Source organism: Citrus sinensis, chromosome 3 (assembly GCF_022201045.2).
Source record: "Citrus sinensis cultivar Valencia sweet orange chromosome 3, DVS_A1.0, whole genome shotgun sequence".
NCBI lineage: Eukaryota > Viridiplantae > Streptophyta > Magnoliopsida > Sapindales > Rutaceae > Citrus > Citrus sinensis.
The window spans coordinates 13,129,389-13,142,459 of record NC_068558.1 but is presented as its reverse complement, the minus strand read 5'-3'; the positions used below and the strand labels follow the sequence as shown (position 1 = coordinate 13,142,459).

The 13,071-nt window shown below is 29.7% G+C and overlaps 1 protein-coding gene and 1 pseudogene across 1 annotated transcript; both read left to right on the top strand.

Annotated features, from left to right (window-relative positions):
- Positions 1-1,486: 1,486 nt before the first annotated feature.
- On the top strand, positions 1,487-6,453 carry LOC127900987 (probable LRR receptor-like serine/threonine-protein kinase At3g47570; annotated as a pseudogene).
- LOC127900583 (probable LRR receptor-like serine/threonine-protein kinase At3g47570) lies at positions 1,700-5,157 on the top strand. The gene is made up of 3 exons (XM_052435737.1): positions 1,700-2,252; positions 3,820-4,464; positions 4,772-5,157. The coding sequence occupies exons 1-3, from the start codon at positions 1,700-1,702 to the stop codon at positions 5,155-5,157; spliced, it is 1,584 nt and encodes a 527-aa protein (XP_052291697.1).
- Positions 6,454-13,071: the final 6,618 nt, after the last annotated feature.

Here is a 13,071-nt window from a genome sequence, read left to right as displayed (position 1 = left end):
AAATGACCAATTAACAGCTTAATTAAGAATAGAAATTTAAAAGAATGCAAGAAGATACCCCATACATACTAACAAAGGTAATAAAAATGATGATATCAAGGGCTAGCTCCAATAGGGGTGGCGTTACCAAAACTTAGTTCTTAAGTTCGAGTCTCATGCAATATGCTTATGTGTTTACTCGATAAAAATTATTAAAAAAAGCAAAAGATTCTTATGTCTTGATTATATTTAAGATGCAAATTTAAGGAGATAATCGGTTTTCCCCACTGAAATCAATATATATCACTTATCCTTTTACTATTTTCATAATAGCCAATAATCCCCATAGCAGTATAATTTTATAGTATTACTTTTATTTTCAAATATACTTTTATTTATATTTATTATAAATTAATTAAATCACATAAATAGAAATTAAAATAAAAAAACTTAAGTATTAAAAATAAGAAATATATGTTTCGGTGTGAATAAAAATTAACAATAAGATATTTTTGTTATACTTTTTATTGATTTTAAACATTTTTCATGTAATGCATTTATATCTTATAGTCCCAAGATAAATTATCAAACAAATAATCCATTTACCCTTCTTTTCTGTTAAATTTTTTGGTGTCAAGGAGTTTTTAAATATTAAAAAAATAACATAGAGTAAATGGTATATATTGGCTTCAATGGGAAAGAAATTGACGATCTCCTTGAAAATTTATATTATAAGTGACGTAACACCTAATATGTCATTTCATAATGAATAGTTTAAAATATCACATTAATTAGTGATGGATAAATAATACAAAACGAATATGAAAGTAATAATTACTGATACTTTATTTGCGTTACAGTCTATATATTCAACTAGGTAAAATAATATTATCGTATGGACAAAATTAACAAAATTTATGAGAGCGAAATCCGTGGACTTAAGGTATTCATCGCAGTCACGGTCCTCATCGTCTTATCAAAATAAGTAGATAAAAAGTCATGGTATTAATTAGAACTTAGAAATAAAAGGCCGTAGCCCTTAATTCACGTTATGACGTCGCCATTGTGGACGAGGCACTTATAATAATTGACAAGCATTATAAACGCGTTGTCCCTGTTTTACAAAAGAGCATTCATGTTGATATTGAAAATTTTAATTTAGGGTTGAAAGTTCTTCCAGCCAAGCAACTATGCTTTCTGTTAATTCAACAAACTCATCATGAGATATTAATATTAATATATATATATATATATATATATATATATATATATATATGAATGGGTTTATTGCGTTGAACACTGTGTTAAGCTTTTATTGGTGGCTTGAAGCCTCAAATTCAGGCATTGTTTGACGCTTAATTTAAATGGGTTTATTGCGTCATTGTTGATGAAAGCGCACGCAGGGGCGCAATAAGTGAATGAAAAATGAGCCATTAATGCTTTTCAAGCACTTGAGACTTTTTCCTATAATGTAGAGACGTTACGTAAAGAGTTTGTTCTTTTTTCTTTGGGGCTGACGTAAAAGTCGAGCCCTTCTTCTGGATGAGTATCTTTGCAAGTACTTCATTTTCCTTCTTCTGTTCAAAATTGTATATATATCGCTATATCAATCTGACAACTTAGCACTCAGTTTGCTAAATCCGCGAAGATCAATATGCGCTTATTATTCTTCTCTGTTCCTATGTTATTTTTACAGTACTGTTTCATGGTTAGCTTAACGATGGCGACTGTAAAAAATCTAACAACAGATCAATCTGTTCTTCTAGAATTCAAAGACCATGTCGCTGATCCTCGGAGTGTTCTCACAAACAATTGGTCTATTTTGTATCCAGTGTGTAGTTGGATAGGTATTTCTTGTGTTACTCGCCATCAGAGAATCACAGCCTTGAATATTTCATATATGGGTCTACAAGGCACCATTCCTCCACACTTGGGAAACCTCTCATTCCTTGTATATCTTGATGCTAGTTATAACAGCTTTCATGGCCATTTACCAAATGAATTGACGCGATTACACCGGCTCAGATACATTAATTTCAATTACAATGAATTGAGTGGAAGCTTTCCATCTTGGATTGGTGTCTTATCCAAACTCCAAACATTGGGTCTTCGTAATAACAGTTTCAGAGGTCTCATCCCAAATTCTCTCTTCAACTTATCAAAGCTGGATAAGCTGGATTTAGGTTTGAATACTGTTGACGGAAGCATTCCTTCAAAGATTGGAAATTTGAGTAAACTTACCCTACTAAATCTTGATGGTAACAACCTACAAGGTACGTTCCTCCTTCTTTTTGTGGTGCATTTCTGCATTAATTTGCATGGCTGCAGATTTTCATTTTTAAATTACCAAATATTTTAAGTTTTTAATCCATGATGGGTTAGCTGAACAAACATGATTTACTCTCAAGTGTGTGTTTGAGTTTTCATAGGCACTTTTAGAATGGGAGTAAATTTCACACAAGCTAATTTGATGTTAGGAAAATTATTTCCATACCATCTCTATTTTGAATATATATATATTTAATCACTAAAAAATTTTAACATGATCTATGCACCATCTATGTTTTTAAATTTGTACCAATCAAGTAATTTACTATAAGATTATTAGTATCTGTTAAAGAATCTAAGCAAATTGACCGTCTCATCCTTGAATGCATTAAAAGATTATTTTACTCTTAAAAATTTTTAAAAATAAAAAAATTTATAATTACATAAGAAGCATGATTGTAGATAGACAAGGAAGTCAATTGACTGGCCATTATTATTATTATCATCAATATGAATAATGATCTTTTCACTAAATTTATAAAAATTATAATTTTTCCAAGTTTAAAAGGGTAAAATGATCTTTTAATATATTTAAGCGTAAAATAATCATTTTATTTAGATTTTTTAACAATGCTAGCAGCATAGTGGCTGATTGATACAAGTTTGAAAATACAAGTGGTGTATAGAATGAAACACAACACTTTTGATAGTTAGATATACATACAAATTTGCACAGTCCATATTCTTATAAACCCACATGACAAACTTTCCCTGGTTGTTGTGAATTAGGATGTGACAACCCAAAAGTATGGGTAGATTATTAGACTAGCTTTTGTCAAATTTTATCATGTTAATAAATTGTTATATTAATAATGATATAAAACTCATTAATAAAGATAATTAATTGTCTGTTGTCACTATAGACAAAGATTTATCAGTTTATATAACTATGTAATACGATAACTTAATCAACTTTTAACCATCCGTAAGTTTAGTTATGATTATTATTTTCAAAAGATAGTTTTTAAACTTTGTCTTTTGATTTTACTTTCTCGGGTTATTTTTTTAAATTAATTTTTTATTAATGTCTCCGAGATTGTAGAAATAGAGAAAATAAGGCTGAAGTGTACAAATTAAAAAAAAAATAAAGTTTTAAAAAGTGATGATAACGAAAATTAACAGAGATATTATAAATAAATCTAATAAAAAAACATATTTGTAATTATGTACTCAAAACTCAAAAGCCCAACAAGTTGCTTCACCCGATCTACCACCAGTCTAAAAGTTGTTATAAGGAGTTCGCAACTGAATTGAAAAAGCATATACTGTATTATGAGGATTAATGAATAAGGTGAATTGAATTTTAGATGTGTAAAGAGTTACATTTTAATCACGTTCTGAAAGTATATTAATTTCTTCTTAAAGACATTGAAACATATTTAGTTTGTTTTTAAGAATCAATTTTTTCATCAATTGATGGGTGTGCTAGTTAGTACATTGTCACAGTTTTTATAACTGCTATCTTCAAAGTGACTTTGTCTATTAACGTATTTCAACTTTGCATTATGGCAGGTGAAATTCCAAAGGAGATTGGCAATCTACAAAAGCTGGATAGTCTTGTTCTTCAAAGCAATAATTTAAGTGGTCCTATTCCACCCACCTTCTTCAATATTTCAACCGTAACCCTTATTAATCTACTTGATAATCAACTCTCGGGCCACCTACCATCAACGATTGGCCACTCGCTCCCAAACTTAGAGCTTTTAGGATTGTCGACCAATAATTTCGTCGGAATAATTCCCAACTCTATCACTAATGCTTCTCAGCTCATTGGCCTAGACTTGAGCGACAACTCTTTCTCAGGCCCTATTCCAAAAACTTTTGGCAACTTGAGATTCCTCAGATTGCTCAACCTTTGGAAAAATTACTTGACGAGAGAATCATCTGCAGCAGAGTGGAGTTTTCTCTCTTCTTTGACTCATTGTAGAAATCTAAGATATTTAGCCTTAGCTTCTAATCCATTAGGTGGCATCCTTCCATCATCAATTGGAAATTTCTCTGCTTCTCTTCAGAACTTTTACGCAAACTATTGCAAACTCAAGGGTAACATTCCTCAAGAAATCGGAAATTTAAGTGGCTTGATAGTTTTAAGCCTCTACAACAATAAGTTGAATGGAACTATTCCAACAACGGTGGGAAGATTACAACAGCTACAAGGTGTATCTCTCAGTGATAATGATTTACAAGGATCCATTCCCTACGATCTTTGCCACTTGAAGAGGTTGAATTTTTTGAGCTTAAGTAAAAATAAGCTCAGTGGACCTATGCCCTCCTGCTTGGCAAATATGATATCTCTATTTCGACTCCAATAAGCTCAATTCTGGTATACCATCATCCCTGTGGAGTCTAGAGTACATCTTGAAGATAAACTTGTCGTCAAATTCATTAAATGGTTCTCTCCTTTCAAATATACAAAATTTGAAGGTTTTGATATATTTAGATTTATCAAGAAATCAATTATCAGGTGTTATTCCTACAACTATTGGTGGCCTCAAAGATCTAGTTACTATATCTTTGGCTGGTAATCAATTTCAGGGTCCTATCCCGGGATCATTCGGCAGTTTGATAAGTTTGGAATCCTTAGATTTCTCTGGGAATAATCTCTCTGGAAAAATTCCCAAGTCATTGGAGGCACTTTCACATCTAAAAACCCTTAATATGTCTCACAATAGATTAGAAGGGGAAATTCCTACAAATGGACCTTTTAAGATCTTCTCAGCTCAATCATTTTTTGGGAATTATGCGCTTTGTGGTTCATCTAGACTCCAAGTCCCACCTTGCAAGCAATATATTAACAAAGGATCTAAGAAAACTGCTCTGTTTGTCCCGAAGTATATATTTCTTGCATAATATCCACGATACTAATAGCAATGGTCATTATATTCATTGTAAGACGCCGCAACAAGAGAAGCACGAAAAATGCCAATCAAGAAGTTTTGTTACCTCTGGCAACATGGAGAAGAACATCGTATCTGGATATCCAACGGGCAACTAATGGATTTGATGAATGTAACTTGCTTGGTAAAGGTAGTTTTGGATTAGTATACAAAGCAACACTTTCTGATGGAACTAATGTTGCAATAAAAGTTTTCCATCTGCAACTAGAGAGCATTTAAGAGCTTTGATTCTGAATGTGAAATACTGCGGAATGTTCGACATCGGAATCTCATAAAGATTATTAGCACCTGTTGCAATATAGATTTTAAAGCCTTGGTGCTTGAGTTCATGCCTAATGGTAGTCTTGAGAAGTGGTTGTATTCTCACAACTATTTCCTAGACATACTAGAGAGGTTGAATATAATGATAGATGTGGGGTTGGCTCTTGAATATCTCCATCACGGTCATTCATTAGCACCTGTGGTTCATTGTGATTTGAAGCCTAGCAACGTTCTCTTGGATGAAAATATGGTGGCACATGTGAGTGACTTTGGCATTTCCAAACTCTTAGGTGAGGGAGATGGTTCAATGACCCAAACTATGACAATGGCTACGATTGGCTACATGGCACCAGGTAAAGTTTCCAACCTAATTATCTTCAATTCTTTTTTCTTTCCACGCATATGCATGTTTGGGTTAGTAGTTATGAAAAGATAGTTTGTTTAGTATTTGTTTTATAACGGCATACTTATTTGATAAGTTGAAATTAAAAAATGCAGAGTACGGATCTAACGGAATTGTTTCCATCAAATGTGATGTCTATAGTTATGGTGTTTTATTGATGGAAGCTTTTACCAAAAAGAAACCTACAAATGAAATGTTTACCGGAAAAACGAATTTACGGAATTGGGTAAGTGAGTCATTACCGGATAGATTGACTGAGGTTGTTGATACAAATTTGGTGCGAGAAGAGCAAAATTTTTCTGCCAAATTGGACTGTTTATTAAGCATCATGTATTTGGCATTGGATTGTTGCATGGAGTCACCAGAACAGAGGATATGCATGACAGATGCCGCAGCAAAGCTCAAGAAGATTAGAGAGAAGTTTCTGGATGATGGAGCTGCAACTAATTGATGTAAGACGTATATGTGTGTATTTGTCAACGACCAATGTTTTTGGCAGATCAAAATTTGTTCTATGAAATTTGATGTACCTCGAATTTGTATCTTTGTTTTGCTTTTGAGATTTATAAGACTACATATTACACATATTTTTCAAAAAAAATAAATCACTGCGGCAACAACCCAATTTCATAATTTCTTATGTATTCGACTATTTGTGTCGATATCAAAAATTGCTACTCCAATGATTAACTCAAACGGACCAAATATTAGAAAAAGGGTCCAAATATTCTTACGCACCTGGATGTGCAAACTGTAAAGTAGGCATCTTCCAGTATCTCCAAAAGACTATAAATTCTACTCTTCAAATATCTATTTATTTACTTATGTGGCAAATAAAAGGGTAAAAAAATATGATATTCTCCAAAAGACTCTTCAAATATAAATAACTTAATATTATTTTAATCAAATAATTATTTTTTTAAAGAAAACATCAATAGCAATTAAAGCACTTCTCTCTTTTTCTCCAATGAAAAGTAATAAAATATAAATTAAAGAGGGAGAAATCAATTCTCCAAATTTGAAGAGAGAGAATCATTTCTTATTTGAAGAATCTTAATTGGAGTATCTTTTAGAACCTTAAATATTGAGGTGACTCTTCAAATAATTAATAAACTCTTATTTGAAGAGTCTTTTGGTGATGTTCTTACTATTCAGGGTACTATTTAAAATAATTAGACAAACTATATCTTAATTTACAAAAACATAAAAATATAGGGATGGACATGTTGTTACTTCAATTATTATTAGGCTGGGAAAAATAACTAGCAAACTATATCTTAATTTACAAAAGCACAAAATACAGGGATGAACATGTTGTTACTTCAGTTATTATTAGGCTGGGATTTCCTGCAGGACTATTTGTACAAGAATTCTTTGTTGTACCTATTTTTAGTTAAGAATTTTATTATTAAAATAATTTTTATAAAATTATTTAATTAATGTTTTCTTCTTTTTTTCAACAATTCCTTTAGACACACACGCGCGCGATGTTTCTTGTTGCAAAGTCTTTGCAATGACATCATTTATACCAATTTATTACGAGCTGCTCAAATTTTCCACTAATGGATGCTAAGTTGGCACATATGGGTGCGCACAGTAAAAGTTCATCCAAAGGCAGGATGTGCTCAGTAGCAAAGTGCGCTCAACAGTGGACTGCCCATACAATTAGTGAGTTGTGGTGTACTTAGCAAATAGATAGGCCAAATTCACAAGCCAAAGTGAGCAAGCCTGGCCTAATTCTAAAAATCTCTACAAATCTCTCCAACTTGTAAATATCTAAATAATTCTACACTTATGTATTTTGAACCTAGGGGATATTTAGGCAACTTGCGCAACTTGTGTGGAAGGCTCTAGACAGAGGCAAGCCACATGGCACCCTCCATTTTACTCTCTCTTTTCTCTATCATTTCTATTTTTATTTCCATTGTTTGGTTACACAAAGTATATAAGAATTTAATTTTCATTAGAATTTAATATCCATTATAATATAGAATTTGAATTCCACACCAAGGAGTGAATAATTTAAATTCCTCTTATGTTGAAAACTAAAGTTTCCAAAATTGTCCTTCAACATTTTAACTTGTTTAATACTATTAATAATCATTATTTATAATTTTATTTTATCAATTTAATATTATAAATAATTTTATATTAATTAAATTTAATGAATGATTTAAGAAATTTAATAAAATAAACAAACTTATTTATTTATTTATTTTGAAAATATAGAAAATAAATTAATCATCGCCGGAACTTCGTCGGAGCTCCGTTGGATCGTCGCTGGAACTTCACTGGAGTTTTGCCGGACCATCGTTGGACACTCAGACCATCACCGGAATTTCACCGGAAAGTCACAGGCCGCCATTGACCAGCATTGACTGGTGTTTATTTATATTAAATTATATTAAATAGTTTAGTATATTAAATTATTTTATATTAAATATAATTCTTGAATTGTTTTACGACTTTTTTATATTAAAAAAGTTTGGTATTGATATTAAATTACATTTCATTACTAATATAGATAATTTAGTATTTAAGACAAATGATTCCTTTTTTTTATTCTCAACAATTCCTTTACACACACACACCCACACACACGCACGCGCGCGCGTGCGCGTTGTTTCTTGTTGCAAAGTCTTTGCAATGACATCATTTATAGCAATTTGTCATTAGCTGCTCAAATTTTCCACTAACGAAGGTTAAGTTGGCACACATGGGTACGGTCAATAAAAGTCCATCCAAAGGCAGGATGCGCTCAGCAACTGGGTGTGCTTAGTAAGTGAACAAACTAAATTCACAAGCAAAAGTGAGCAAGCCCAGCCTGATTCTAAAAATCTCTACAACTCTTTTCAACTTGTAAATATCTAAACAATTCTACACTTATGTATTCTACAACCTAGGGGATATTTAGGCAACTTGCGCAACTTGTGTGGAAGGCTCTAGACAGAGACAAGCCACATGGCACCCTCCATTTTACTCTCTCTTTTCTCTACCATTTTCTGCAAACATCTTGCTTGACTAGTTTCAGAAGTTCAATAGGCTTACTAAGCAATTTTTGTGCTAGAAGTTGTTTAAGTGCCGCACGGGTTGTTGCGCAAAGTAACCATTCAGTTAAAAATTGCTCTAGTCACTCATTTACAACTTGATGTCCATTTTGCAGATTTCCACCATAGTTGATTAAAAAGTTGGGTATATATTAAAAAATGTAATTACCTCTCTTTTGAATTTTAATTATGGTCTAGCTCCTAACTGGCTAACTCCTAATTAATTATCTCTTTCCTTCTCTTCCAAAATTCAAACTTAAATATGTCATAAATCTTTAGACACTTATACCTCCAAAGTTTAGAAACATAATCATGTAAACCCCATATTTTCAGTAACAAACACCAAAATCCTCTTTTGACTATGACATTTTTTTAACTTTATTAACTCAAAAAAACTAACTCCAATGTTTTAAAATAAACAAAAGTATGATATTAAAATAAATGAACATTAAAATAAATGAACACACACACACATGTATATGATTTCAATATTTAAAAAGTATTTTAATACTTTTACAATCTTATATTATATTAAATTAAATTTTATAATAAATAGAAATATAATATTAAAATAAATGCATAAAAAATTAAATTATTTTTAATATTATATAAAATAATTTTAGTATTATTAATACAAGAGGTATATTTTATTATTTGTAAAATCTATTTAATCAAAATATAAGGATGCAATATTAGGAAGAGTTGTGACATTTGACCCCCTCATTATATCTCACTAGCCCTTATTAATCACTTTTATACTAATACCTATTTTTTCCTTATATGAAATGACTTAAAAAGGTAAATAGCTTTTAAGTACACCCACATGATAATTTCTATTAATATCTAATTTAACTAATCTAATTTCTTAAATCTTAATTTCTTTTATCTTTTTAAATTATAATATCTTCTCATATATTTAATACTCTATTTTCGTAATCATAGAAGAAATTAATTTATAATACCTAATAGATGATGATGAAAAAGTATCAAGTCCTTTTTATGGTTATGACAACGATATATAAAACCTTTAAAAAGAAATATAGAGATTACAGTGATTATGAATTTTTTTTATTTTTAAAATAAATTTTATAAGTTTTATATGGTAGGTGCTTGGAAAAAAATAAAATTATAATAATGGTAAATTTGAGATTACGCGAAGTGTGTTGAGAGGTAAAGCTTAGATTAAAATTTTTTATTGAATTAACTAAACAATGGGGGTTAGTGAAACATAATTAGAGGTCAAATATCACTATTCTATTAGAAATATATATACCTTTCATCTAACTTAACGGGGGGAAAAAAAAAAGGAGGTTGAGATATGTTTGGCAAAGTTAAACCGTAAAGCACAGATCGTTGCTTGATTAAGCGGCTCTTGGTATAAATCCTCTTTGTTGATTATTGTGGAAATTTTGTGCTGACATTGATGGCAGGGGGCCTGAAAATGGAGGAAATTTGGAATAAATTAAATTCATAAAAGCAAAATTTGTGGTTGCTAATAAGTCGAGGTCGTCTCAGCGTGATTTGGAAAAAAGTGAGCTGAAACTGTGGTATAAGTCAAGGTCTTCCACGCAGTCAAAGTCTTCGTCTTAGTCATGGTCGTCTTCTTCGTTTCATAAAAGCAAATAAAAAATTAAAAATAGAACTTAATTAATTAGAAAATTGTCACCTACAATTTATTTAAATAATCATATAAAATTCTCTTCATTTCATAAACGGTCACACTGACTATTTTTTGACAATTTTTTTATTATTGACAAAGCTTTTATAATAAATACAAATACCATACTACTATTAAAAAAATAAATATAATAGCATTGAATACAAATAAAATATTAAAATAAATAGTTAATAAAATGCCAAATATATGTCATGCAAATTATTTTTACTATTAAGCTATTATCAGTATGTCCTAAGAGATTTTATTAATACTTAAATTCATTGACCCAAAAATTGATTTTAAAATTTATGCTAATATAGACATAATATAAAAGTATATTATATACAGAATATAGAGTTTGTAAGTTATTTTGAATGCTAAATACTCTTATTTTAAATTCATTACTATTTGAAACTGAAACATATTTTATCAATATTATAACATATACGATAGCTACATTACAATAACTTTGTTCAATATTCAAAATAAGTTAATAATCTACATTGTATTATGTATCATATTATTTTAATATTATATTTGTATTTATTATAGTAATTTATTTAAAATCAATTTTTGAGTTACTGTAATTGAAGGCTATATTCATAAAAAAAAGTATGACTAATTACAAAATTAAAAGAGTTTATGTGATCATTTAAGCAAATTTTGGAGTTATAGATGGTTTTTTCTTTAATTAACTAGAAATAAAGTGTAATATAAGTCCTTAATTTAACTACATTACGATTTCAAAAAATTGGATTAGGAAGCACAACTAGAGGTGGCAAAATGGGTTACAATAAAGATACGGCACAAATTTTTGTATATTTGTATTGATAAATACTAACACGATTAATAAATGGACGATGCGACATGACACGATAAATAACCATGTTGGATCACCTCAATATGATTACATTTTTATGATATGAATATCAATTAATACATGGTAATATTATTTAAAAAATTCAACCAATATATCCACTGAACACTAAGGTAACGTTTGTATTTTGTCTAAAATCTAAATGGATCTAAATGTTATAAAAGTATAAATGAGTCTGAATGCATATGTCTGAGTAGTATGTTTGTTTTTCATTTTTTTAAGTATGAGTGTAAGGGGTAATTTGTTTACTTTTATAAAGTCAAAATATTTTAAATCTAGTATTTTTACACTTATGTCCTTGAAAGTGTTATATGTCCTTGGAAGTTTAAAAAGTTATATATTTACAGTGTTATCTAGTATAGTAGTATTTATAAGGTAAGCATTTGATATATAATTTATGAAAAATAATTTTTGATAACATTATTTTTTACAATTTAAATGATATTTGTACATAAAAAAATTATTATCTAATAATAAAAGAATGTGCGTAAAATTCAAGTTGAATGTGTGTTAGTGTTTAATACCAAGTAAAAGTTGAGATCAAGAGAAATTCTAATATGACATCAAAATTACGTTATAGTTAACTAAAAGTCCTTTTGATTAGAGAACAAAAGAAAACAAAGGGTTATTATGTTTTACATAATAGGTAGAAAATAAATATATTTAATAAGAGTATTTGTGAGAAAAAATTAATTTTTTATTCAAACATTTTATCATTCACCTAAAAGTTAGGAAATTTTATTCTTTTCTATTCAGATAAAAATATGTTACAATAAGACTTTAGATACAACAACAAACAAGCTAAAATTTTAAAACATCTCAAATTAACCTAAATTAAGACTTCAGACATAAAAGCAAATAAAATCTAAATTAATTATTTTGTATCATATCCATATTGTGCTGTAAATTTATTATTTAAATTAATTTTTAATTTTTTGTATTAAATAGGTCAACACGATAAATAAATTAATGAATAAGTATTACATGGTATTTAATATTTCGATAAATTAATAAATGGGTCATATATGTTTTTGCTTAAATTTAATACAATATGGAAAAGATACAATATAAACATGATACAATTTCATGGATTAACACATCCAACCGACAAACATAACAAATTCCTAAGTTTCTTTTTCTTTTTTTTTTCTTTTTTTTTTAACAGTGAATTCTTACACTTTCTAGGAATCAGCCGTTTGTTAGGCTGGCTGGACCTCATTAGAGACACTAAAGATTGTTTATATTGGAAGACTCATGATGAGTCTTTGAGTATAAGTTGATATAATTTTAAAATCTATTGCGCCCGGGATTAGAATATTCGTAAGCATGTTATTTTTCTTCTTCACTTTAAATTTGTCTATATATAGCTATATCAATCTCACTTAGCATATAGTTTACTGAACCCATTAAGATCAATATGGGCTTATTATTCTACTTTGTTCCTATGTTATTGTTACAGTACTGTTTCTTGGGTAGCTTAGCTATAGCGACCTTCAAAAACCTAACAACGGATCAATCTGCTCTTCTTGCGTTCAAAGATCATGTCATTGATCCCCGGGGTATCCTAACAAATAATTGGTCCATTTTGTACCCAGTATGCAGTTGGGTTGGCATTTCTTGTG